Source organism: Lutra lutra, chromosome 6 (genome assembly GCF_902655055.1).
Source record: "Lutra lutra chromosome 6, mLutLut1.2, whole genome shotgun sequence".
Taxonomy (NCBI): Eukaryota; Metazoa; Chordata; class Mammalia; order Carnivora; family Mustelidae; genus Lutra; species Lutra lutra.
Window position 1 is genome coordinate 48,646,368 of NC_062283.1, and position 27,398 is coordinate 48,673,765.

General features: G+C 37.4%; 1 protein-coding gene across 3 annotated transcripts in view; it reads right to left on the reverse strand.

Annotated features, from left to right (window-relative positions):
• Nucleotides 1-27,398, reverse strand: part of PRIM2 (DNA primase subunit 2) — a 333,098-nt gene that overhangs the window by 45,812 nt on the left and 259,888 nt on the right. For all 3 annotated transcript variants that reach the window (XM_047733345.1, XM_047733346.1, XM_047733343.1), the window contains exons 11-12: nt 10,075-10,201; nt 4,249-4,331 (exon numbers count right to left, since the gene is read on the reverse strand). In XM_047733345.1, the coding sequence (XP_047589301.1) occupies nt 4,249-4,331; nt 10,075-10,201 (210 nt within the window). The remainder of the gene's footprint in view (nt 1-4,248; nt 4,332-10,074; nt 10,202-27,398) is intronic.

A 27,398-nucleotide genomic window follows, 5' to 3' on the forward strand; every position in this document is an offset into this window, starting at 1 on the left:
AGGCCAATACCCCTGATGAACATAGATGCAAAAATTCTCAACAAAATACTAGCAAACCAAATCCAAAATAAATTTTAAAAAGTTAGCCACCGTGATCAAGTGGGATTTATTCACGGGTTGCAATGTGGTTCAACATTCCCAAATCAATCAACATGAGATGGTCACATTGAAAAGAGAAAAAATAAGAACAATATGATTTCAATAGATGAAAAAAAAAAAAAAGGCATTTGACAAAGTGCAACATCTTTTCATGATAAAAGCCCTAAACAAAGTACGTTTAAAGGGAACATCCCTCAACATAATAAAAGCCCTATGTGAAAAACCAATAGCTAATATCATTGTTAATGGGGAAAAAAAGATCAGGAAGATGACAAGGATATCCACTTGCATCACTTTTATTCAACATAGTACTAAAAGTCCTAGCCATAGCAGTCAGACAACAAAAAGAAATAAAAGACATCTAAACTGGTAAGGAAGAAGTAAAACTTTCACTATTTGCAGATTACAAGACACTGTATAAAGAAATCTTGGAAGACTCCACTAAAAAATGCTAGAAGTAATCAAAGAATTCAGTAAGTCGCAGGATACAAAGTCAACTTACAGAAATCTGTTGCATTTCTATACACCAATAATGAAGCAACAGGAACAGAAATTAAGAAAATACCATTTACAATTGCACCGAAAGTAATGAGATACCTAGGAATAAACCTAACCAAAGAGATGAAAGACCTGTATTCTGAAAACTATGAAACTCTGATAAAAAAAACTGAAATGACACAAAGATAAATAAAGACATTCCATGTCCATGGACTGGACTGGAAGAATACTATTAAAAGGTCTATACTACCCAAAGCAACCTACACATTTAATGCAGTCCCTATCAAAATTTCTAGTTCTCCTCAAAGAACAAATAATCCTTAAATTTGTATGGAACCACAAAGGACCTGGAATACCAAGATAATCTTGAAAGTAAAGCTGGAGGCTCACAATTCCACACTTCAAGTTATATGACAAAGCTGTAGTGGTCAAAACACTATGGTACTGGCATAAAAAATAGACACATACATTAATGGAACAGAACAGAAGGCCCAGAAATAAAACCACAATTATATGGCCAATTAATCTTCAACAAAGCAGAAACTACCCACTGGGAAAAAGAAGGTCTCTTCAACAAATGGTGTTGGGAAAACTGAATAATCACATGCAAAGTAACAAAACTGGACCACTCTCTTAACACTAAACACAAAAATAAATTCAAAATGGATTAAAGACCTAAATGTGAGACTTGAAACCACCAAATCCTAGAAGAGAATACAGGCAGTAAGTAACCTCTGTGACATTGGTGGTAACAATTTTTTTCTACATATGTCTCCTGAGGCAAGGGAAACAAAAGTAAAAATAAACTATTGGGACTACATCAAAATGAAAAGCTTCTGCATAGCAAAGGAAACAAGCAACAAAATTAAAAGGCAACCTATGGAATGGGAGTAGATATCTGCAATAACATAGCCAATAATCCAAAACTCAATACCCAAAAACTGAGTAATCCAATTAAAAATGGGCAAAAGACACGAAAAGACATTTCTTCAAAGAAGACACACAGATGGTCAAGAGATGCATGAAAAGATGTTCACATCATCATTTACCATCTGGGAAATGCAAATCAAAACTACAATATCACCTCATATCTGTCAGAATGGCTAAAATCAACACACAAGAAACAACAAGTGTTGGTATGAATGTGGAGAAAAGGGAACCCTCCTGCCCTCTTGGTAGGAATACAAACTGGTGCAGCCACTTTGCAAACCAGTATGAACGTGCCTCAAAATGTTATGAAAAAGAACTATCCTGGGGCACCTGGTGGCTCAGCTAGTTAAATGACTGCCTTCGGCTCAGGTCATGATCCTGGGGTCCCGGGATAGAGTCCCACATTGGGCTCCCTGCTCAGCAGGGAGTCTGCTTTTCCCACTTTCCTCTCTCCCCTCAGGCTCTCTCTCTCATTCTCTCTCTCTCAAATAAATAAATAAAATCTTAAACAAAAACAAAAACAAAAACAGAACTACCCTATGATCCAGCAACTGCACTACTAGGTATTTGCTCAAAGGATACAAAATTACAGATCTGAAGGTGCACCCAATGTTTATAAAAGCATTATGAACAATAGCTAAATTATGGAAATAGCCCAAATGTTCATCGACTGATGAATGGATTAAAACGATATGGTATAGGAGTGTGCACACACGCATGTCCCAATGGAATGTTGCTCAACCATCAAAAAGAATGAAATCTTGCCATTTGCAATGAGTTGGATGGAACCAGAGTATATTATGCTACGTGAAATAAGTCAGTCAGAGAAAGACAAATACCAGATGATCTCACTCATATGTAGAACTTAAGAAAGGAAATAGATGAACATATGGGAAGGGGGAAAAGAAAAAAAGGAGAGAGGGAAACAAGCCATAAGAGACTCTTAATGTTAGAAAACAGACTGAGGAATCAGGAAGTGAGGTGGGGGGGGATGGGCTAGATGGGTGAAGGGTATTAAGGAGGGTCCCTGTTACGATGAGCACTGGGTGTTGTATGTAAGTGATGAATCACTGAATTCTACTCCAGAAACCAATACTGCACTGTATATTAACTACCTAAAATTTAAATCTTTAAAAAAAAGGTTAAAAATAGATCTACCTTATGATCAAGCAATCACACTACTGGGTATTTACCCAAAGAATACAAAAACATGAATTTAAAAGCATACATGCACCCCTATGTTCATAGCAGCACTATTTACAATAGCCAAATATGGAAGTAGCCAAAGTGTCCATCAACTAATGAATAAAGATGTGGTATATATACACCATGGAATATTATTCAGCCATAATAAAGAATGAAGTCTTGCTATTTGCAAGGACATGGATGGAGCTAAAATGCATTATGCTCAGCAAAATAAGTCAGAGAATGACAAATACTGTATGATTCTACTCAGATGTGGAATTTAAGTGGAAAAAAAAAAAAAAAAACAAGAAAAAAGGAGAGACAAACAAAAAACCAGATTGTTAACTCTAGAGAACACATTGATGGTTACCAGGGGGAAGTGGGTGGGGGGATGACTTAAATAAGTGGTGAGGATTAAGGACTGCACTTGTTCTGATGAGCACCAGGAGATGTACGGAATTATCATACCATATGTTAACTAACTAGAATTAAAATAGCAACATTTAAAAAAAAAAAAAAAAGAGGCTCTCTTCCACTCAATATTCCTTGGCTTCCTCAATTGGTTATCATTCTTCCTCTTCAGAAAACCTAAGACCTTCTATGTGTACCTTTCTCATTACACTTGGCATATGTTTCTTCCCAGACTCTGGTTCTGCAGGATTTATAGGATTCTTTGCATCTTAAAATAGCACCTTGAGCACTGCCTTACTCAGAGTACCGTCAAACTCCAAGATTTGAACTGAATTAACTAGATTTAATCTAAATTTTGGACATTGTAAAAGAAGTAGGGTTTCTAGAGTACTTATTTTCTTTAAGAAAAAATCATTGAGGATACATAATGATTTGGATGTTCCAGCTCTAAAACATACACTGCTTCTTAAGCTAAGGAAGCCAATGTTCCTTGAACTCCTCAAATTCCAAGTCAATTCTAAAGAACTATAGATAGCAATGCCACAATATTTTTAAAAGCATATTTACTAAATTGCTCTTAAATATTTGAGTTTACATTTGGGTATTTCTTTTTTTTTTTTTAATCTCAATTATTTATAAGACAAAGTATTTTGGCAGATTATTCAACCTAATGAACTATCATCAGAAGTGCAGATTTAACACAGCAAGACGTGATGCCTATCAAAACATTTAGCCACTATGTTATCTTTTGCTTTAACCTACATGCAGCACAGAAAACAATTTCCCACAATAAAATATGATGGCATTAATTTTCAGCTACATTAACATGCTTTAATGCATTCCTCTAAAAATTTATTTTTTAAAAATGTTCTTAATTGAGATAGTAAAACAAATTGAGAGGGGGGAAAAAAAGCCTTCCAGCTTCCTTTATTACCAAGAAAAGAATGCAGCCTAGCAGACAGAAGAACAGAATTTCCAAGGACTGGAAGCCGGGCAAGTCAAGGTTTTTGCTTCCTCCTCCTGGAAGATAGGGTGTGTGATGTGAGGCCTGACGAATAGTCAGTGAAACCAAAAGGAACGGTGTGGCACCTCATTACTGAGGATGCCTGGCAGAATCTGACCTACCTGGTGAATCCCTCCGGGAGAAATCTTGTAGGACTGCAACTTCTGTTTCAGCAGCTCCTGATCGCTGTGACGGAATGGGCACCCTGACAACAAAAAACAAGCCGACACACCAACAAGGTTATTTACCCGGGACCTGGTACAATACCACACTCGAGAGACTGTCTAAGCTCCCCTTAATTGTCTAACAGCTTATTAATAAAAAAGTTAATTGCCCATGGGTGCAACTGCTTTCTTCTCTTTATCTAAATGACGACTTAGCTGTACGGTTATCAGGGTACTACAGGCTCAAGAGTTACATAAAACATTACAGCATTCTTGGGTGAAGTTGCCCACTCACTAGGAAGAAGAAAGTTTTAATTATGCTACTTGCTAACAAGCAGAGATAATCACAAAGTAGCTATAGTTGATCTAAAAACTTTATACAATGTCACGTATTATTGGTATTTTAAAAAATTATAGTAAAAGCGTATGGGAAGGAAGATAATATAAACAAAAAAAATGTACAAACTCTAAGAAATGTAAAAATCTCACATCGTTTTCAGAGGTCTAATTCCCAGAGAGTAAAATCCATATAAATTCAGAGGAATCATTGTTAGGAATGAGACAGACAAAAAGAAAAGTGTTTTATAGGAAAATAACTTATATTAGATACATCTTACCTCTGTATTATTTCAACAGTAACACAATAATAAAGATGGACAAGTAAATATTTGCATAAATAAGAACACAAAAGAACTAAAATGTAAAAGCTGTATTACCAGGCCAAAATCTAGAAAAATTTAGATGTTTTAATAAGATGCTTCAATGATAAATCAAATACTTTATTTTAAAATTTAATATAGGAAGTCAGATTACTTTTTTTAGGTAAACAGATGATGGATCTATAAGTTAAACTGAAACAATTGTGCATTTTTAATGAAAACAATGGGAAATTGGTTGCAGCAAAAATAGAAAAAAGCCCAGATGCTAAACAAATGTGTCTCCAAAAATCGTCACTGTAAATAAAAACATCCATGATTATGGCCTCCTACAAATAATAAAATTCACAAAAAGTCATAGCTTACACTTCATTCAGATTAAAACTGTAATAATTTTTAGTATAAGGAAACATTTTGAGAAGCTGTGCAACATCTGGTTAAGAGAGTTTGGAGCTAAAATGTCAGTGTTTGAATCTCAGTTTACCACTTACTAAGTGGGAGACCATAGGTAAATTTTGTATCTTGTTGCTGACTCAGATTCCCTTTCTGTCAAGTGAGGGAAATAATCACTCACAGAACTCTTGTAACAATGGAAATATAAAGCTCTTATATGCTCTTGGCACACAATAAACACTCAACATGTATTAGCTATCATTATGATTCTCAAAAAGAACCCATCTTGATAACAAAATTTCAAAAGATCCCAAAAAGAAAGAAATTAGGCTGCACAAGGAATTCTTGGTTCAGCCCAGAATAATTAAAGAACACAAAAAGGATATTAATTGAATTATCCAAATTACATTTGAAATAATGACTGTATCTTATGAAAAATGTAACAAAGGACAAAGCCAAGAAGAAAGTGAGGATTGCCAAGGTACTAAAGGTGACAAAAACGTGTTCTAAAGCTACACTGACAATAAGCAGAACAGAGAAAAACCAGATTCCTACTTAAAGAAGCTGCTGTTATTTAACAGATGACAGAAAGACAGTAAAACTCAGTAACTCCTGTTTATTTTGTCTCTATCTTCCACATCAGAGAAAGCGAACTTCAAAACTAAAAAGGGATGAAGTAAGTAACTGAAAATGAAGTGAATGCATACCCAGTTACGTGTTTGACAAGCCTTCCAACGTACGTTTGTGGAAGAGATGGATAAACATAGTCTGTAGTATAGTTACACACAGATTCACAACTGGTTGAACAATCATTCCAAGAAGTGCTGCTTGATGAAATAATATCAACACGGGATGAAATAGTTTTATAAATAACATAAAAGGAAAAGGACAGAGACTTCTGGTTTCTAGTCTGGCTCATGAGAGGCTTATATGTCATTATTATATCCTAGCAAGGAAAAAGCTGAACAAACTGAAAAATCAACAACTCTGCTTAGACTCATCAGAGAAGTAAGATCACTTGAAGAGAGAGGCAGCTACAGAGAATCACAACATACTAGAATAGAAATCTCTGGAGGAAGCAGTGCTGGGGTAGGAAAAACCTAACCTGTAACTGACAAATTTCTCAAGTCTGGACAAATCTGAGAGTTTAAAACTCCAAGGAGACCTAGTCTTGGGAGGCCCTATACTTTGTAAGCTTAACTTCCCGGAGCTCTACCAGGTACTCATGGTAAGTAACAGAGAAATTCTCTTGTGCTTTTGGCATGGGGAGGGGAAAAGTAACCATTTTGACACTCCAGAGCTACCCTGCCCTCAGAACAAACTATTTTACCTGAGCCTAAACTTCTGGGGTTTTATGAGAGCCTAACCTCCGGGGGTGGGGTGGGGGGATATACAACTCCAGTCTCTCCTAACCATCCTGTCCCACCTGGGGGGAATAACTGAGAGTCATATTGAAATTCATAGCCCAGGGCCACAGGCTCACTAAAAGACTAATCAGGACTACAGAGTATCACCCTCTCCACCTCCCTATGTACCACCATATTACCAAAGGCTTATTTTTGGAATTCTTTCTACCCAATATGTCATGTCTACCTTTTAAGAAAAAAATTACAAGGCTTATCAAAAGGCAAAAAATAAAGTTTGAAGAGACTGAACAAACATCAGAACTAGAGTCAGATATTGCAGGGATATTAGAATTATCAGACCAAGAATTTAAAATAACTGATTAATGCTAAGAGCTCTAATGGGAAAAAAAAGACAATGTATAAACGCAGGTAATGTAAGCAGAAAGATGGAAATCCTGATAATCAAAAAGATATGCTAGAGATCTAAAACACTGTAATGGAAATGAAGAATGTCTTTGATGGGCTTATTAGTAGACATGGCTGAGGGAAGAATCTCTAAGCTTGAGGATGTATCAAATAGAAACTTCTAAAACTGAAAAACAAAGAACAACTAAAAAAAAATAAGAACAGAATATCCAAGGACTGTGGGACACTATGAAAGGTGGTGAGAATACCAGAAGAAGAGATAAAGGAAGGAACAGAAGCAATATTGAGGCAATAGTGACAGAGAATTTTCCACAAATAAATGTCAGATCCAGGAAGTCCAAAGAATAACAAGCAGTATAAATGCCCCCCAAAATAGAGCTTAGATATACCACATTCATACTTCAGAAAACCAAAAATAAAGAAAAAAATCTTAAAAGAAGCCAGATGTAAAAAACACTTTACTTACAGAGAAGCAAAGATAACAATTATATCTAACTTATACTCAGAAACCATACAAGCAAGAGTGATTGGTTGACTGACTGACTGTTTTTAGAGTGAAATATTTAAAGAGTAGAGAAAGAGGTGGGGGGGGACCTCCACAAATTTAGAATTCTGTATCCTGTGAAATTATCTTCAAAAGACAAGGAGTAATAGACTTTTCTCAGACAAATCTGAAGTGACACTATTTGTTGTCAGCGGACCTGTAAGACAAGAAATGTTAAAAAGTTGTTCTTCAAAGAGAAGGAAAGCAATATAGTCCAGAAACTCAGACCTACCTAAAGACGAGAACCTCAGAGGATAAATAAAGGTAATATAAAAACTTCAGAGCAAGGAAATTTATCAAGGATACTACATAATGAGAAAGGGACACATACTCCAGGAAGATGTAATAGTCCTTAACATGTATCCATCTAACAACAGACCATCAAAACACAAGAGGCAAAACTGGCAGAACTGCAAGAAGAAACTGATGTCTGAGACATAAACCCCTCTCTATCAGAAATGGACAGACCCAGCAGGCAGTAAATTAGCAACAATATTCATAGAATTTAAAAGCACCATCAACAATCGGAGAAAGACAACTATCATATGATTTCCCTGATATGAGGAAGTGGAGATGCAACATAGGAGGTTTGGGGGGTAAGAATAAATGAAACAAGATGGGATCGGGAGGGAGCTAAACCATAAGAGACTTAATCTCACAAAACTAACGGAGGGTTGCTGGGGGGAGGGGGGGAGGGAAAGGGTGGTGGGGTTATGGACACTGGGGAGGGTATGCGCTATGGTGAGTGCTGTGAAATGTGTAAATCTGGTGATTCACAGACCTGTACCCCTGGGGCTAATAATACATTATATGTTAATTTAGAAAAATCAATAAATCAATTAATTAAAAAAAAAAGTAAAAGCACCATCAATTAATATAACTGATATCTATATAATGGCTATATCCAGAACAGCAGATTACACATTCGTCTCAGTTCACACATGACAAACCACTATGGTGCAGGATGAGGCTGACGGGGGGGCAGGTGTGCAACTTTAGGGGCAGAGAGTATGCAAGAAGGCACTCTCTACCCTCTGCTTAATTTTGCTGTGAACCTAAAAGTGCTCTAAAAACATTAAGTTTATTCATTAAGAAAAAGACAGATCAAGGTTTCTAATAAACATGAGCTTACTGGTTGCTAAGTATATTATTTTTTAACTGATAGGGTTGAAATTACAAAATAAAACAAACAGAAAGGACTGGAATAAATAAGATTCAATTTCATAAGGAATAAGCTATATAAAATCCTGCATTTAATCTAATAAAAATCAACAATGTAAGTGAGGTGTTCTAGGGTCTTGACATGATAGAGGAATCCCTGTGGATTTTACTAGGCCTAATTAAAAGTAAGTGAACTGCTTGGTGTGGCTGCTAAGAAAACTAATAGGTTTTTCTCAATTGAAGTATCTGGTAATGGTTTTCAAAGTTTAGAAGACATAAAAATTATCCAGGGCACTTGCAAATAAATCTGACTTCATAAACCTGAGGGTGGAGGATTGCTAATCGGCATTTCTAGAGGTACCTTAAGTAAGTGACAAAAGTGATGATAACTGCTCACTGTGTATACCAGTGCTGGCTACCTTTCATCTATTAAATATGAAAGAAAAGGCATATTTTTAGTGCTCTGGACATGACAAGCATCTTCCTTAAAATTCTGTTTGTGATTATTTGATCCCTAATAGCCTAAAAGTGTATAATCTTTTTAAAAAGGATTCCATTCAGGATGTGAAAACAATTAATGCCAAAACAAAAAAGTTTCAAAACATTCTTCAGTAAGCTTTAGTAATCTAAAATATTTACTAATATGGACTATTAAAATCATTATCTGACATACTAGACAAATGAGGAGCTTTTCAAGGTATGGTCAGAGAACTATTTAGAAAAAGTTGTTGAACTCAGAAACCTACAAAAAACCGTTTAGACATTTTTTTTAACCTACAATAACTGAGGTGAATTGATAGAGGTTTGATACCACAAACTGCTAAACTCCTCACTTAATCTTCGTTAATCAGATAATAGTGATGAAAATAAAACATATCTTTCCTTGGTAATCTTTTGAAAATAATGAAGTGACTATTCTAAAATTCTAAAATTCAAGGGACTCAATTCCAAAACCCTTTGAAGAACCTGTATCAGTCTCCTACTCATGAGAGAAACAGAAAATAGCAGGTGAAGGGGGCAAACAGAATTGAAAAGCCTGGTCCAGCACCATGCAAAGCATAGCTGAGTAAATTCTCCTGCTGACATGGTTTGGTGTAAGACAAATCACTAGAAGAGTAATGGAGCACTAGCTTGACACCGATGACTGACATCACCGAGTGATGCGGTGATGCAAACAGCCATCACAGTGTCTCACTGTTTCCCACAGAGCTCACGGGTTTCTACACTTCACAAACATATACCCAGTGGAAGCACTTACCATGATAATCCCCTTGGCTTGGTGGATTGGTTAAAATAATCTTCATACAACTGAAAGGCGTATAGTCTGTCCTCTTGCCTTCCTTTCCGAAGCTATGACGGATATTGTAAGAGTAGCCTTTATCAAACTGATCGGAGGAAAAAGAGACAAAGTAAGCCAATATCGTACAATATTGTGTCAACAGTGCCAGCTAGAGTCAGAGTACAAAATGGTATCTTCTAGAATAAATTCACCATCCACTGGCAGATGTACATATCATACACATCATTTGAGTCCTTCGTGTATAAATACATTTTTTTAAAGTGCAAAACTTGTGGGAAACAAACTTCTCATATAGAGACAGAGAATGTTTATATATGTTTAAAGGTGAGTTTAATCCTTTCCTAAGAACAATCAATTCACCCATTTCTTGGTTTGATTCCAAAGACTGTAATGGGTATAGAGCAGTTTAGTCTCTTCTCTACCCCTTTATCCTACTACTCCCTGAATTAATCGATCCTACCTATTCTACTTCTGAAATGCCTCCTAACATAATTAATCCCTTCCTCTATTTTCTCACTCTACAAAGCAAGAAGTAAGCAGGTATTTGATGAACTGCTGCAATTGTCTCCCACCTGAAATTCGCGACCCCATGTTTATAAAGCCAGCTAACAGTATAAAAAAGACTTTGAAATGGGTCGGACAGCGAGAAACCAGGAACTAACAACTATTGAAAAGCTCAGAATAGTGGGACTTAGCTGTCCAATACTTAAAGGAAAGTAAGAAAGAGAATGAGATTAAGAGATAGGAAAATACTGTGTTATTTGGGGGGGGGTGAGATTTTAAAATTTGAGGGTATAACTCATATATAGTGAAACCCACGAATCTCAAGTCTATAGTTTCACTGATTTTGACAAGTCACTGTACCTATATAACTTACACCCCCATTAAGAGATAGAACATTTCCATCAACCCAGAGTTCCCTGTGCCCCTGCTCAGTCAATTCTTCCTCAGCTGTATACTTAAAAGAAATTACTGATGTTATTTTCATCACCAGAGTTTTACCTATTCTACAACTTTAAATAAATGGAATCATACAGTATATAGTGTTTTGTACCTCACTTCCTTCGTGACTTTTTAGGTTTTTGAGATTAATGCATGCAATTCATTACACATATTGTCAGCAACCCCTTTCGTTGAACTACAGACCCTAAGGGTTAAAACTAGAAATAGACAAGAACATTTAATTCATGTTCTAACTAAAATCCATTGTGCTTATTTCTTATAACACCTCCTTGAGGTGTTGACAAAGATGTTTCGCAATGTCTAGAACATTCCAAACACCTGACCAGAAAAGCCCTGATAGCATCAGAATGCCTAGAAGACCACATCCCACATGGCCCCTTCCCTGCCCCTGATCAGGTGCCAAACATACAAAGACCCCACACGCATGATCTCATGCTCTCTGCCTGCTTTCTTACCTTACCTACCTGAACCTCTATAAAACTCTATGCGTCCATCTCACCAAGAAAGAGGTAGATTAATAAGACTTGAGCCTGCCACCACCCCGGCTGCTGGCACCTAAAATAAACTCTTCCCCTTTTCTTTTCCAAACCTTTGTCTGTTGAGTTATTGCCTTCTCTTGCAATGAGTTTATCCAAGTTTATTCAGCAACAGTGTTGGCAAACCCAGCGTAGAACTATGGTTTCCAGTTGTCCAGTCCCCTCAGTATTCCCCAGGATGGGGCAGCTGGCCATGGCAGCACACCAGGAGGCACCTGTTCACATCCTGAGTTAGGAGCTACGCTGGATTGATTGGTCACATTATCAGCAGTTTCTTCCTCTTACTGCTGGGGAGTGTTTCATTGTATGACTATACCAGATAGTTGATCCAGTCCTCTATTGATGGACACCTGGGCTTTTCCTGGTCTTGGCTATTACCAATAAAACTGCCATGAACATTCTTATAGATGACTTTTATAGGCATATATTTTCACTTCTCTCATATAAACAAATAGGAGAATTGTTGCCAATAGTTTTCCAGACTGGCCATACTATTTTATTCCTCACTAGCAATGCATGAGAGTTCCACACTCTCCCCAAAAGTTCAGTGTTGTCTCAAGTTTGTTTATTTTGGCCATTCTAAGGGTAGGTAGTGATAGCTCACTCTGCATTTCCCTGAGACTAATACTCATGAGCATTTTTTCACACACTTTCTTGGCTGGTGATAGGCCTTATTTTGTAAAGTGTCTGTTCAAATATTTCTCCCATTTAAAAAACTGGGATATCTTCTTTGTAGGTATTCTTGATATGCTCTTGATACAGCTCTGCTGTCAGATACAGGTGCTACAAATATTTTCTCATAGTCTGTGGCTTGTCTATGTATTTTCTTGATGCTATCTTCTGATAAGATGGGCAAATATTTTTATTTTCATGAACCCTAATTTATCAACTATTTTTTTTAAAGATTTTATCTATTTATTCATGAGAGAAGGAGAGAGGCAGAGAGAGAGGCAGAGGCAGAGGGAGAAGCAGACTCCCTGCTGAGCAAGGAGCCTGATTCCGGGACCTGATCTCAGAACCCTGGCATCATGACCTAACCCAAAGGCAGCTGCTTAACTGACTAAGCTGCTCAGGTACCCATTTATCAACTTTTTGGATGGTAACACTCTCAGTGTCCTAGGATAGCTTGCAAAGGTATTCTCCTATGCTGTCCTTTAGAAGCCGCAACGTTTAAGCTTTAAACTTAAAACCTGATTCATCTCAAGGTAATTTTTTGTGTGTACTGTGAAGTAGGAGTTCAGGTTCTTTTTTATCCCCCCGTAGAAGAGGAAGGATCTTTTCCCCTCTATCTTCCTAGGTTCATGGGCCTACCTGGGCCCATGAATCAAACTGATAAAAGACATTCACCAAAAAAAAAAAAGAGAGAGAGAGAGAGAAAGAGAGAAATAGAGAACAGTTTAATTAAATATGTACATAGGTGCACTCATGGATGTCTTTCAAAGAAATAGGAGTTGAGGTAGCCAAACAATTGAGGTTTACAAACCATTTTAGGCTAACCAAAGGAAAGGGGATTCTGGGTGGGAAAGGCAAGTTATGAGGTGAGGAGAGATGTGTATGGTAAATAAAGACTATTGTTCTGCAGATGAGTCTCTGCGATAAGAGTTGTCTAGAGTAGCTCTCTTTCTGGTACAGAGACAACTTTACAAATGTAAATTTCCCTTAAAGGGGTAAATTTAAACTTTATTTTTAGGTGGTGAGGAGGAGGTAAAGTGCTCCTCCTGAATCTGCTGGTTCTCAACTGCCCTTAGCACAAAACAATCCTTAAGTCAAAGCGGCATATTTTGGGGTGGCATATTTCGGTGCCCTTCAATGCCATTTGTTGAAGATATTTTCTGTTCCTTACTAAATTGCTCTGAACAGAAACACATTTATAAATACAAAGAAAAAAACAGAGGATGCCAGAGGAAACGGGAGGAGAGGGCATAGGTGAAACTGGAAAAGGAGATGAAGAGATACAAGCTTCTAGTTATAAAATAAGTAAGTCACAGGGATCAAAAGTACAGCACAGGGAATATAGTCAATAATACTGTAAAAAACATTATATGGTGACAGACTACATTTATCAGGCGAGCATTTCGTAATGCATAGAATCGTTAAATCACTATGCTGTATATAGGAAACTAATGTAACATTGTATGTCAACTCTACCTCCATTAAAAGTAAAAATAAAAATAAAAAATACATTGCTTCGGTACCCTTGTCAAATTTGCCCATAAATGTGTGGGTCTATTTTTGGACACTATTATTCCATTGATCTATATAGGTTTATCTTTTTGCCAATGCCACATTGTCTTAATCAGGAAATCTTTAGAGTTTTTTTGGGTTTTTTTGTTCTTTTCAGTATTATTTTGGTTTTTGTCTTTGCATTTTCATATAAATTTTAGAATCAGCTTATCAATTTCTGTCTTAAAAAAGACATGCTGGGATGTAGTGAAAAGAAGGGCCATCTGTACCCTAATGTTTATAGCAGCAATGGCCACGGTCGCCGAACTGTGGAAAGAACCAAGATGCCCTTCAACGGACGAATGGATAAGGAAGATGTGGTCCATATACACTATGGAGTATTATGCCTCCATCAGAAAGGATGAATACCCAACTTTTGTAGCAACACGGACGGGACTGGAAGAAATTATGCTGAGTGAAATAAGTCAAGCAGAGAGAGTCAATTATCATATGGTTTCACTTATTTGTGGAGCATAACAAATAGCATGGAGGACAAGGGGAGTTAGAGAGGAGAAGGAAGTTGAGGGAAATTGGAAGGGGAGGTGAACCATGAGACACTATGGACTCTGAAAAACAATCTGAGGGTTTTGATGGGGCGGGGGGTGGGAGGTTGGGGGAACCAGGTTGTGGGTATTGGAGAGGGCACGGATTGCATGGAGCACTGGGTGTGGTGCAAAAACAATGAATACTGTTACGCTGAAAATAAATTAAAAAAAAAAAAAAAAAAAAAAGACCTGCTGGAGTTTTCAACAGTCAGTAGCTTATGGCTTCAGAACTACCTATCTGCTCACAAGCAAACGACAACCAGGAAAACAAATGCCATTTCAACTAAAAGAGAACTTTCAAAATAAGTAAATGTCATTGGTGAAAACAAGAATGTTCAAAGTTTCAGTTAGGTATCTTTTATGAATACCTTCTATTTGTTTCGACAGTCCTAAAAATTTAACTATCATCGATCTCTGTGAAAACTTTTAGGTATAAAGTGAATTTAATCAGATACAAGATTTCTGTATGTTCAGAAGACTCTGGGTCAGCTATTGTAGAAGGAACAGAAAAGTACTCTCTCTACCTGAAGAAAAGCTGAAATTAGTTTCTTTCATCATCCTCTCCTTTCCAACTTACTTACTGTCTGCATGTAAGTACATCTAAAATTTGGACCTTACTATAATTAAGCTTTCAAACCATTCATGTATTTATTATACAAACCATCTTTTCTGGTTTTCAGACTAGCAAACCCTTGAAATACTGTACAGAAGGCACACTGATCAGGAAATGTTTTTGTTACCGAAATGATCTATCACAGCCGCTAACTCAGGAAATAAATGGAGAAGCCCTGGGGCATGGCTGCAGCCAACTGCTCCAACCCAGGGACTCTCCAGCGGGCTGGACAAATCAAAAGCAGAGCTGCCCAGCTTGGTCTGCCAACCCTGCTGCAGAACAAACTCCAGATAAACTTGTCGCAGGAGAAGCCAAAAACTCAAGAGATGAGGGTTTGGAAAAGAGAAAGGGAAAGATTTATTTCGGGTGCTGGCAGCTGGGGGGAGGTGGCCAGCTCAAGCCTGAACAACCAACCTCTCTACTTGGTAAGATGGACACTTCAAGTTTTCTGAAGAGAGGTTCGGGGGAGGGGAGGTGGGCATATGCAAGAGAGCAGGCAGAGAGAGATCACAGGTGGGGGTCGGTACTTGTTTAGCACAGGATCATGGGCAGGGAAGGGGATGACCGGGGTGTAGTCTTCTAGGTATTCCGGTGCTATCAGGGCTTTTCCGGTCTGGTCCTTGGAATGTTCCAATCACTGTCCATGCCTCAAGAAAGTGCAATAAGGAATAACTTTTGGGGTCTATAGTTGACAAGAAGGCTGGCTGACATTTTCTTAGAGAATACTTTCTATGTGTCCACATCTACAATTCAAGGGACTATCTCTACGTATTCAAACTAAACCACAAAGAGGTAGAGAGAACCAGGAGAAGAACACACTTTCTTGGGCTCCAACCCACTCTGTCCTGTGATGGGAAATGCCAGAAAATCAACACTGGTCTTATGGTGGGTGAGCGGCAGTTTTCAACCTTCCAAAGAGTCCTGACATCCCAGCCACGGCACAGGCAACACACCAATTTGCAGGTCTGCCAAAGACAGCAGTCAATTATTTTGAGGGGCACTATGTTACCAGTGGAACTCAAAAATAATCATAAAGTAGGCACATCTTTATCCTGCTCCTACCCTATCTCTTTCAGTCTCTCTCTCACAACTTTACCTTCTATACCAGTCGTACCCACGGTCTAGTGGCCTTATTTTACTATACTTTTAGACGTATTTACAGCCAAATCTACTCAGAAACTATGAGTATATACCTTCAGAGACCGTGATGTAAACATTCAATTGCCTAGAAGAACAATATATGGTCTTCCTTGGAAGAAAATCTTTACTAACAAGAAAAGCCCAAGATGAAGTATTACTCCCATCAGCAAAGGAACAAAAACTGCCATTCATTATGGTCAAGCTCAGCTTGTACAATAAAGTGAAAATGGTTAAAAAGCAAGTATCCTTCAGATATAATTGTATTCGATATTAGTTTTTTTTGTTTTAAAATTTTTATTTATTTTAGAGAGAGAGAGAAAGAGCACAAGGAGGGGGAAGGTCAGAGGGAAAGACAGAAGCAGGCTCCCTGCTGAGCAGGGAGCCCAACGTGGGGTTTAATCCCAGGACCCAGAGATCATGACCTGAGCCAAAGGCAGACACTCAACTGACTGAGCCACCCAAGTGCCATAATATATTTATTTTTGAAAAGGAAAATCTTCTTGACCTAAATGAGGCAAAACAGCCATATATATGGGGGCACAGAATAGTGTATGGATATGGTATTTCTTAACAGGACATTTTCAGTCCTTCTTTAAAACACTTGATTCTAACCCACAAGTATTTGGAGCTCTAATTAATTTATGTATAATGCAGTATTTGTTTCACGGGTATAGTTCCGTGATTCATCAGTCTTACACAACTCATAGCACTCACCACAGCACATACCCTCCACAAGGTCCATCACCCAGCCACCCCATCCCTCCCATCCCCCTCCACTCCAGTAACCCTCAGTTTGTTTCCCCGAGATTGAGAGTCTCTTATGGTTTGTCTCCCTCTCTGGTTTCATCTTGTTTCATTTTTTCCCTCCCTTCCCCTATAATCCTCTGTCTTCTTTCTCAAATTCCTCATATCACTGAAATCATAGGATAATTGTCTTTCTCTGATTGACTTATTTCACTGAGCATAATACCCTCTATGGAACTCTAATTTATGTATGTAGAAGACACTGGGGGAGGGGGAGCGCTGGTTGGTGTCTGTTAAAACTAAAAGGAGCTCATTCAATGCCCAGATTTCAGTATTCCACGGATCAGTAGTTTGGCCCCAGTTAAGTTGAGTTACCATAAACAAGAACTCACAGCAGGGTCGTCCTACATGTAAGTGGACCCGCAACTAGGAAAGAGTCTGAGAGCTTCCCATGGCCTCTGCTCAGCACACTCTTGTTCACACTCTTCTATAGTTTCTGACGTGTTGATAACTTCTTCTTGTGTCACTTCCCTCAAGTTTTACTTACAATGTTAATAACCAAATGCATGCTATAGGAATTTAATATCTAGTGCCCCCCTCCCCAGCTTTTAAATGCCTACTTACTATACTCAATTACTATCTATAAAACTAATTTTGTGGGGCGCCTGGGTGGCTCAGTGGGTTAAGCCGCTGCCTTCGGCTCAGGTCATGATCCCAGGTCCTGGGTTTGAGCCCCACATCGGGCTTTCTGCTCAGCAGGGAGCCTGCTTCCTCCTCTCTCTCTGCCTGCCTCTCTGTCTACTTGTGATTTCTCTCTGTCAAATAAATAAATAAAATCTTAAAAAAAAAAAAAACTAATTTTGTGATCAGCCACCTACAGATTCTAAATACTTTTCTTTAACTACTTCTCAAGGTCATTGAAACATCATACATATTCTAACTAAAACCACACTCAAAGGAAACTAGGAGGCCCTGAAGGGTATGGGAAGAAGAAAAGGCTAATAGTTAATGATATGGAGAACAAAGGCAAAAGAAATATAGGGAAAAAAAAATTAAACTTCCTTACAACTTACAGCCCATTGACAAGTACTTGGGACAGGCAGAGACCTTCCTCAAAGAGCTCAACTGCTTCCATGTTAATACGTTGCTAGAAGCAAAAGACAACCTTAGCTTGACATTAGCCCTACCTCCGGGATCCTATAAAAATTCCTTTGGAAACTTTCTTTATTTCTAGTCCCCCAAGATCGGTGTTAGCAATCACCCTCCAAGATGATTAGGCCCAGATACACATCTGCAAGGTCTCATGACTAAGGTTTTAATAGACAGTAGTCAATGACCTTTCCCTGACAATAGCTAGCTCTTCAAAGTCCTAGAAAACTGGCTTCCAAATTCCTTAGAGACTTACTCTATACCTAACCACCTCCCAACTTCTAAGTATATAATCAGTCACTCCTCGCAAGCCTGCTGCAGCTCTTTCTGCCCACAGGTTCCGTCCTGTATTTTAATAAAACCATCCTTTTTGCACCAAAGACATCTCCAAAATTCTTTCTTGACTGTTCACTTGGCTTCCAAACCCCAACATTTTATATCAGTCAAAGCAGGGCTTTAAGTTAAATATCTGAGTTAAAATCCTGTCTTACCCCATGCTAGCTATGTGACCTTGGGCAGGTTACTTAACCAATCTATAAAGTTCCCTTATATATAAAAATGAAGGAGTAATACTTAACAGATAGGGTTGGTGTGGGGATTAATTAGCTGATTTTCATAAAGCACTTGGTATAGTATCCAGCACAGAGTAAGTCTTCAATACTTTGGTGTTACATTATCAAGGTAGTCAGTTTTATTATTAACTAGAGAAAGCTATCTTAGGAGCACCTGGGTGGCTCAGTCAGTTGAGTGTTCAACTCTTGATTTTGGCTCAGGTCATGATTTCAAGGTCATGAACTCAAGCCCCATGTCAGGCTCCCCGCTTGGCAGGGGGTCTGCTTGATATTCTCTCCCTCTCCCTTTGCCCTTTCCCCAGTCTTTTTTTTTTTTAATTTTATTTTTTATAAACATATATTTTTATCCCCAGGGGTACCGGTCTGTGAATCACCAGGTTTACACACTTCACAGCACTCACCATAGCACATACCCTCCCCAGTGTCCATAATCCCACCCCCCTCCCAACCCCCCTCCCCCCATCAACCCTGTTTGTTTTGTGAGATTAAGAGTCACTTATGGTTTGTCTCCCTCCCAATTCCATCTTGTTTCATTTACTCTTCTCCTACCCCCTTAACCCCCATGTTGCATCTCCTATCCCTCATATCAGGGAGATCATATGATAGTTGTCTTTCTCCGATTGACTTATTTTGCTAAGCATGATACCCTCTAGTTCCATCCACGTCGTCGCAAATGGCAAGATTTCATTTCTTTTGATGGCTGCATAGTATTCCATTGTGTATATATACCACCTCTTCTTTATCCATTCGTCTGTTGATGGACATCTAGGTTCTTTCCATAGTTTGGCAATTGTAGACATTGCTGCTATAAACATTCGGGTGCACGTGCCCCTTTGGATCACTACGTTTGTATTTTTAGGGTAAATACCCAGCAGTGCGATTGCTGGGTCATAGGGTAGTTCTATTTTCAACATTTTGAGGAACCTTCATGCTGTTTTCCAGAGTGGTTGCACCAGCTTGCATTCCCACCAACAGTGTAGGAGGGTTCCCCTTTCTCCGCATCCTCGCCAGCATCTGTCGTTTCCTGACTTGTTAATTTTAGCCATTCTGACTGGTGTGAGGTGTTATTTCATTGTGGTTTTGATTTGTATTTCCCTGATGCCGAGTGATGTGGAGCACTTTTTCATGTGTCTGTTGGCCATCTGAATGTCTTCTTTGCAGAAATGTCTGTTCATGTCCTCTGCCCATTTCTTGATTGGATTATTTGTTCTTTGGGTGTTGAGTTTGCTAAGTTCTTTATAGGTTTTGGACACTAGCCCTTTATCTGATATGTCATTTGCAAATATCTTCTCCCATTCTGTCAGTTGTCTTTTGGTTTTGTTCACTGTTTCCTTTGCTGTGCAAAAGCTTTTGATCTTGATAAAATCCCAATAGTTCATTTTTGCCCTTGCTTCCCTTGCCTTTGGGGATGTTCCTAGGAAGATGTTGCTGCAGCTGACGTCGAAGAGGTTGCTGCCTGTGTTCTCCTCGAGGATTTTGATGGATTCCTTTCTCACATTGAGATCCTTCATCCATTTTGAGTCTATTTTCGTGTGTGGTGTAAGGAAATGATCCAATTTCATTTTTCTGCATGTGGCTGTCCAATTTTCCCAACACCATTTATTGAAGAGGCTGTCTTTTTTCCATTGGACATTCTTTCCTGCTTTGTCGAAGATGAGTTGACCATAGAGTTGAGGGTCTATTTCTGGGCTCTCTATTCTGTTCCATTGATCTATGTGGCCCTTTCCCCAGTCTTGCATAGGACTGAGCGTGCGCTCTCTGTCCTCCCCCAACACAAAAATAAATAAATATTTTTTTTAAATAAAAGGAAGAAAAAGCTATCTCAGTGGGTCAGATCGTGTTATTTAATACTGCTTCAATTACCTACATGTTTTACCTCCAGCTCCTCATCAGAAAAACTTAGAATCTAGTTACTCCCTCTAACTCTTTATAGGACCTTAGGAAAAAAAAAATCAGTTAAGCAATTTCAAGTCTGTACCACAGCTGGAAGACACTGCTGCTATTACTATAATTCAGTAAATTACCTCCTATGGTGTACTTCTATGGTGTTCTTCTTCTGCTCTGTAAGAGTTAATTCATTTCTCATTGGTGAGAATTTTTCATAAGCTTATGAGGCAGCAAGGTGTTAGAGAGATAACCCAGATTTTGGTTCTAACTTTGCCACCTACTAGCTGAATAATTTAGGCAATTATAAATTACTTTAGTCTGTTTTTTTCATTTTTAATATTGTAATAATGAGACCTGTACTTCACTCTATGCAAAAGCAATTTGTAAACTGTAAAATGCTAAGTATATACTATGATTATGTGCTACAATTATTTGTATGAAATTTGTATAAACTTGTTTTATCGTATTTGAAAAGTGAAATGTTAAAAATAGATTCCATTTTATATTCAAGTGCATCTCTGAAAACTCCTGCGACTTCACTTGAAAAAGTCTGAACACACATTATATATATTTTGAAGGATGCCAGAAGATTCTACCCCAAAATACACCTCCTTGATGAATGAATTATTTTCAAAAGGTCACTGAGAACCAGCAGATGCCAGAAAAGCTCTAAAAAGCGCCCACTAAGTTTTCCTTTCATAAAGGAAATTTCCCTGTGTAAACCTACCTCCCTCTCCCTACCAGGAAGAAAACAACTCTTATCATTGGAGAAGGTGTAGACTTAAACTGCATAACAAAGCTTACTAAATAACCCTTGTTTGCCATACTTTTCCCAATCAACTTCTTAGAACTTGCTCCCTTCACATGCCAGGAAGCCCCAAACCCCTTTCTTTTGTTTAACCTAAACTGCCCCTTTGAGTTACTCATATCTGGGTGTTTCCATGTGTACCAGCTTTATGTATGTTAATAAACTTGTTTTTCTCTTGTAAATCTGTCTTATGCCAGTCTAATTTACGAGCCCCAGCTGGAGAACTTAAGTAAAAAGATTTGTTCTCTCCTCTACAGTTTCACTGCAAAAAGTGGGACATGTTTTCCATCTTCACACCATAATCCCCTTCTCTGAATTCATGGAGAACATTTTTAGTTCTAGACCCCCGGGTATGCTGATTTTCCTTCCCTCAAATTTCCCCTGAGGCAGGATCAAGCTAAAATCTTAAAATTTTGATTCAACTACTTCATAAGAATTTTTTTTTTTTAAATAGTAGAATGCCAAAATCCACAGAAAAAGTATTGAACGGAATGATCCTATTTTATCTGACAAGGTAACTGATTAAGCAGATCACTTTCAATAAAGCCAGTACACATAAAAAAATCACCTGTGTATCAAAAAAACCTGCCAGAATCATCAGAGGAAAATGGATAGCTATCTCTTCCGGAATGCAGGTGGGGTGTGGGCTAGTGGATTTGTTTGTCTTTTTCATATTCAAGGGCTATACCCAAACAAATCAGAAAACAAGGTTTGAGGTTCATCTGTGACCTGGGACTGTGTGATCTACATCATTCTAATTGTACCTATTCAGTCAGGTATTATGGAAAGAACATCATTTCTAAATTCCTAATGGGCAATTTAGTATAAATGCACTATTGCGATTAGCAATAAAAAGTACTTAGTGAGATCTCAAATAATAATAGTTCAGATTTCTATAGATCTTTAGCAGTGACAAAATGATACTTTTTAGACCTTTTATGACCTGTAAAGTATAGAAGTTAGGTAGTTTTCTTTTATAAATGAGCCAACTAAGGTTTCAAGAGGTTGAGGGAATAGTTATTTCAATTACTTCATAGAAAAGCTGGCATTAAAATCCTAGTCTTCTACTTTCTAGAAAATATTACAAAATTATGAATGGGGCAAATGACTAAGTAAATACAGGCAAGTGTCCGTTATCTACGGCGAACATTCAGCTGTGGGCTGCTTCTCTGCTCTCAGCTGCTTCAGGGCCAGCAGAAAGTCACACTGAACCAGAGTTAAACAAAATGCTTCAGTAAAAAACAGAGAAAAGTACCTACCCCCAAAGAAATAATAACTCTAACAAGCTACTTGCATGATTTACCTGGTTTCTAATCGACCATGATTTTAGAATCATAAAAAATGGCAAATATGAAGTAAAATCTTACTACACTGAAGAAACACTAGTGTTTCCCACAGGCTTTCAAACTACCAGGCACACTTGATACTCCTGCTTCTACAATCTAGTTGGGGACATGACAATGAACTGGACTACAAAGAGCGGAGAAAACCAAATATGAAAAAGGACATAAATGCATGCAGAACACACTGCTGCTGATTTAACTGGCAACTTATTTAACTGGTCTGGATTTGGCAAATTTAGCTTCCTTATCAGAATCAAAATTTAAGAGCTGGAACAGGCTTTAGACATCATCTAGTGCAGCCATTATTAAATCCAGAAAAGAAAGGAACAAGAATCTAAGTTGCAGGGGAGTTAGGCAAAGAACCTTAGTCCCTGAACTGCCTATTTCAGGCACTTCTCATTCACTTCTGTAAACCTCCTGCCTGGCACAAAGCCCAGCAAATTGCAGTTGCTCACTAAATGTTTACTAGTCTTAACTGTTAAGAGTCTTTTTTGTACTGTATGTTCATTGGGCCCTGCCGCACCCACAAGACGACTGAAGGCTCGTATTTATTACAATGTTAACTTTGAGCAACAACAGAGATTTAGCAAATTCCTATCACTACATATTGTTAACTGTTTAACATGTTATTTCAACAGAGGCCTCAACAATTCCACCTGGAGGACATGGTCTGGGGCAGCTGCCTGGTAAATTAAAACGTAATCTTAACATTTTAACTGGCTATCTGTTCAGCCAAGTGTTCTGATCTTAAGGAAAAGGACAGATTAATGATGGAATTTTCAGCATCTCCCCCCGAAAGCTTGTTTTAGAAAGAAAAGTCTACTTTATTCATTGACACGAATGCCATAACGCTGAATGAAAATGTATTAAGATTCCAAATTTTCTAAAATTTGAAGACAGAAACCATAGACAATCCTTCATTCACTAAGGTGAAAGCATTTACTGAATCACATTCTTACAGCCTAAGAAACTAAATATAGTAACTCTTAAGAGGTGATCAATTTAGTCTCTATCTCACTGGTAAGGGAAGAGCCAACATAAAACAAATTATCACCAGGAAACCACAGGAGCAGGCTGACTGATGTAGAATGCTCTAGTCCAAGATGAGTTGGCTCAGCTTGAATAAATTGGTCTTTTCACTCACTGAAAACAAGGGAAACAAACTGAAAAATCATCTGAGCTACAATCAAAGACTCCACAAAAGTTAGCTGATGAGAGCTTCTAATCTCCAAGGGAAAGGCTCCCTCTTCTTTACAGATACAGGAATTGATTTTTACAAACATTTTGAAGTAAAAATTAAATGTAAATTTATTTAACTTCTGCCAGATTAGTTCCATCCTATTCACTCATTTTCTCAGACGTTTTGTAGATTTTTTTAATAGTTTGCTTTTCTAGATTTCCTTATCTGGCAATGTTAATCCAAAGCAAGTATTTTTTAGAACTATATTTCTACTATGACAGAATTTTAAAGATCTAGCATGATTAAGTAAAAAGACATTTTAAGATACTGTTTATAGTCTACTATATATATGTATAGTTCCATAATTTTGAAGAGCTACCAAGATAATCACTAAAAGCCAAAAATCTTTAGAAATATATATATCTTATATAGACATTTAAATATTGATATATATTGATATATTTCAATACATTTCTGGATAAAGATTCAGAATTATCACATATTCTTGGTGGTATATGCCTTTTATCTACATGTATTTGTCCTGCTTAATCTTTTTCTCCTCATAGTACATTTTGTTTAATACTATCACTCAATTTTTTGATTCTGCTTTCTGGTATTCCCCTCCCCCATCTTCATCATCAATCTTTCAGTGTCAGAATGTTTTAAATAAATAGCAAATGGGTAATTGGTTACCCATGACCACCCTCTAGTGATTACTCGTAGCATATTAAACTACACATTTTTTTATCAATGTCAAAAATGAATCTGACTCTACAAAACAGACAAGAACTTCAGCATAATTACAAAAGTACTTCCGTCATAATTACAAAATCAGCTCCAAAATAACTCTAAAAATGAACTGCTAAAAGGATTAAATGATTTTCTCAAATTCACAACAATACAGTGATATATGTCACTTATGAGATTACATGTCATCTTCTAGTCATCTAAGTTTGGCTACATAACAGATGACCAAATGAAAAAAATTACATTAGATTTAAAAAGCTGGCAATAGGGACTCCTGGGTGGCTCAGTGGGTTAAGCCTATGCCTTCGGCTCAGGTCATGATCTTGGGGTCCTGGGATCGAGCCCCCCATCAGGATCCCTGCTCCCCTCTCTCTCTGCCTGCCACTCTGCCTACTTGTGATCTCTGTCAAATAAATAAATAAAATCTTTTTTTTTAAAAAAGCTAGCAATAACTGAGAGAAAAATATATCATGCAGTGAAATGACAAATGTCATGAGATAGGAAGTTTTAATGTACAATGACAAGTTAGATTATTCCTCTACAATTTCAGGCACAAAGAGAAGATATCTTGCCTCCTATTGTAGGCAAGTGTTTTGTCTCTTTTCTAGAGATTAGGAACGAACAGTTTCTACTAAATTCTCTAAGGCTGCATCTGAAGGAGATCAAAGGGAAATACACACAAAATATATCAAGAATTAGAAAGTGTACGTTGGGTGATGGGTGGCAAATTTATTAAGGGATTTACAAGGCCTCATGGAGAGCTGATTGATTCTAAGATTAGGGCAGGGAAATGAAGACATGAGCCTGTAGCATTTTGTGTACTGGATAAGAGGTGCTTAAAAAGAGGATGGGGGCATGTCCAAAAGGCACTGGAACTAACCTGAAAGAGCTTTCAATGTCCAAAGCTGGAACAATTTGAGCAAGAAAATAAACAATAAGAGCATGGAATTATAACCCATAGAATGAAATGTGTAACTGACAAGATATTCATGAGTACATACTGATATAAAGAACTGAAAAAATAAATAAATGGGGGGAAAGGGACCGTTTTCCTAATAGAAAAATTACAATTAATAGATGTAAAAGGATAGAGAAAGAGAAATCTAACCATTAGAACACCATACTAATAATAGTTGCAGGCAAGATCCACTGAGGGATGCTAAAATTAGTGGGGAAACAGGATATTTACATAGCATAAAAGTATCTCCCCCAAGATATTTTGAGGAGAAAACAGTTAACTCTATAGTAGAGAAACTCAAGAGTTAAACTTAAACAAGTGATCAAAGCCAATATCACCAGTAGTAAGTTATGTTGGTGTCACATGCGCCAGATACCTCTTATGGTATCATTTTAGGAGATTCAACAATTAAACACAATCTGCAATCCTGGATTGAATCTTGGAACAGCAAAAAAGACATGCGTGAGAAAATGGGTGAAATCTGAATAAAGACTCTAGTTAATACTATACCAATGTTAATTTATTAATTTTGATCATTGTGTAAGAGTTTGTTAAGACGTGAATATTAGGGGAAGCGAGGTGAAGTGCATATGAAACTCTGGGTACAATTCTTGCAATTTTCTGTAAGTCTAGAATTTTTTCAAAATAAAATGTTTATATACCAGGCAATGGACTAGGCATAACACAGATGATCTCATTTGACTGTCCTAATGACCCTGCAAAATTAGTATCGTTATCCCTATTTCACAGCCTGGAAAATTGAGACTTGAAATGATTTAAACTGAAATGTCCAAATGCACACAGTGAAAGGTGCCAGGCTGCAACCTTTTTATGACTTGCTCAAAGTCCATGTTCTCTCTACCACGTTATGATAAACACATGCAAAAATAGCAAAAGTTATTTTCAGAACTTAGTGGTAATTTTCAATTTGCTTAAAACATGAGGTATTCAGCAAACAAAGGCTTTCTATCATAATAATAAAAGGCAAATTATTATCTATTTAAGTAAAGCCATTTTAATTTACTGTAACATCTAGCAAGTCATGCCATATTCTACAAATAACAGCACACTGTTATGCTTCCTAGTATTTAGTATAAGAATGGTTGATTTGTTACATTTGTAACAAATCATTGACATTCATTCAATGTCAACAGAAATGTCAACATTTCTCATATAATTCAAAGATTTCTAGGACAGGGCTCTCCCCTGGTTCAGTCAGTACAGCATGTGACTCTTGATGGCAGGGTTGTACGTTCAAACCCCATGTTGGGTGTAGAGTTTATTTAAAAATAAAATCTTTAAAAAAAAAAAAAAAGGAATTTCCAAAGTTATCTGGAAAAGAAAACTTAAGTGAATTTATCCTAGTGGGTTTTTTTCCCTTGTAACATTATACCACTTACCTACACATAACCACCATATAAATATTATTTAATACAAAGGAGCAGCATATCAAACTCCAGGGAACTATCTGAGAAATAATGAAATATTCATGACAGAGGAGAAATATTTTCCCCTCTCCCCTTATATTGATATGTTACTCACAGGCACCACAGTAAGGATAGGTTACTTCACCTTGTGAATTATGATAAAGAATCAGAATTAAAGTCTCAAAGCAAAGCGGCTGCTTTCTTACAACTAATTGAATTATTGATGGACTGTGTTCTTAGCAATGCAGGAAGATGGCTCTACCAAGGGAAGGCTATGTGAACTTATTGTATAGCTTCAGGTTATCTATTTGCTTCTCAACTTTGATGTGATATCACATTAAGAAATGAAATTTATTTTGCCATGCTAGTCTTTCGAATAAACTATATTCAGGGATATGCTAACAAAAAAGGATGAAAGACAAACCAGGACAATGCTTTTTTTTTTTT